General features: G+C 42.5%; 1 protein-coding gene across 1 annotated transcript in view; it reads left to right on the forward strand.

Moving 5' to 3' along the window:
• DNAH7 (dynein axonemal heavy chain 7) overlaps nt 1-570 on the forward strand; it is a 273,490-nt gene extending 272,920 nt beyond the window's left edge. Inside the window, exon 64 of the mRNA XM_018562004.1 lies at nt 364-570. Coding sequence (XP_018417506.1) covers nt 364-570 — 207 coding nt within the window. The remainder of the gene's footprint in view (nt 1-363) is intronic.
• The last annotated feature ends 453 nt before the right edge of the window (nt 571-1,023 follow it).

A 1,023-nucleotide genomic window follows, 5' to 3' on the forward strand; every position in this document is an offset into this window, starting at 1 on the left:
ACTTAGGGCTTGTTCACACCATGTCCAGACCAGAACAGTTTGTTCCTGGACCAAAAAAAGCATCCCAATGTATCCCTATGGTATTGCTGGGCTTTGTTCACACCAGCGCAGTCCGTTCCAGCTTAGACCCAAAAAATAATACTGCTGGTCTCATTTTCTCTGGTCTGTAATGCACTGGATCGCATCAAACATGCATTACAAACACACTGGACTAGTCCAGACATGGTGTGAATATAGCCTAAACTATGTAACCCTCTCAGTGCAGGGGTGCTCCACCACAAGGGTTTTTTTCAGCTTTTAATATTGTTGTACTATGGGATGCCAAAACAAACCCCAGATAACTGTATAATTGATATCTTACAGATGTGGCTGAAGCCCTGCAAGAGAAAAGATATCCCACAGCGCCCATGTTATCTGGCGCCTGTTTACAAAACCAGCGAAAGAAGAGGAACCCTGTCCACTACTGGACACTCAACTAATTTTGTGATTGCAATGACCCTTTCCTCCGATAAACCTGAAGAGCATTGGATTGGACGAGGTGTCGCTTTACTGTGTCAACTTAGCGCATAAAATCATTTCCTTATGCTTCTTTCCACATTAAGAACTTTTGGGTTAAACTCTGAATCAGCAATGCTCTAGAAACCAAGACGACACTGTTATAACAGTTGCACTAAATAAAAAAAGGTTTTTGAAATTTGATTTGATGTTTCACAATAAACACACAGTGTACATAAAATGAAGACAGCAAGAATGAAGGAGAATAGCTTATAGTTAACATGAAGACAAAATGAGTTTTTGTGTTAAATGGGAAGCAGTTAGATTGGAGAGTTTATCACATCAACAGACTCATTGAGAAAACAGTGACAGGTCTTGCACACTTTGTAAGAAGCAGATTGGTTGCATTGTCACGCTACAGTTCAAATGTGTTGTACAAATGTAGGGCACTCAGCCCATGTCTGGGTACCCGACATTACGGGGGGGGGGGGTTAACAAAATGGCCGAGGCACCCCCCCTGCGGGGGTC

This window comes from Nanorana parkeri, unplaced genomic scaffold, assembly GCF_000935625.1.
Source record: "Nanorana parkeri isolate BGI_ZX_2015 unplaced genomic scaffold, ASM93562v1 scaffold555, whole genome shotgun sequence".
In the NCBI taxonomy this organism is placed as follows: domain Eukaryota; kingdom Metazoa; phylum Chordata; class Amphibia; order Anura; family Dicroglossidae; genus Nanorana; species Nanorana parkeri.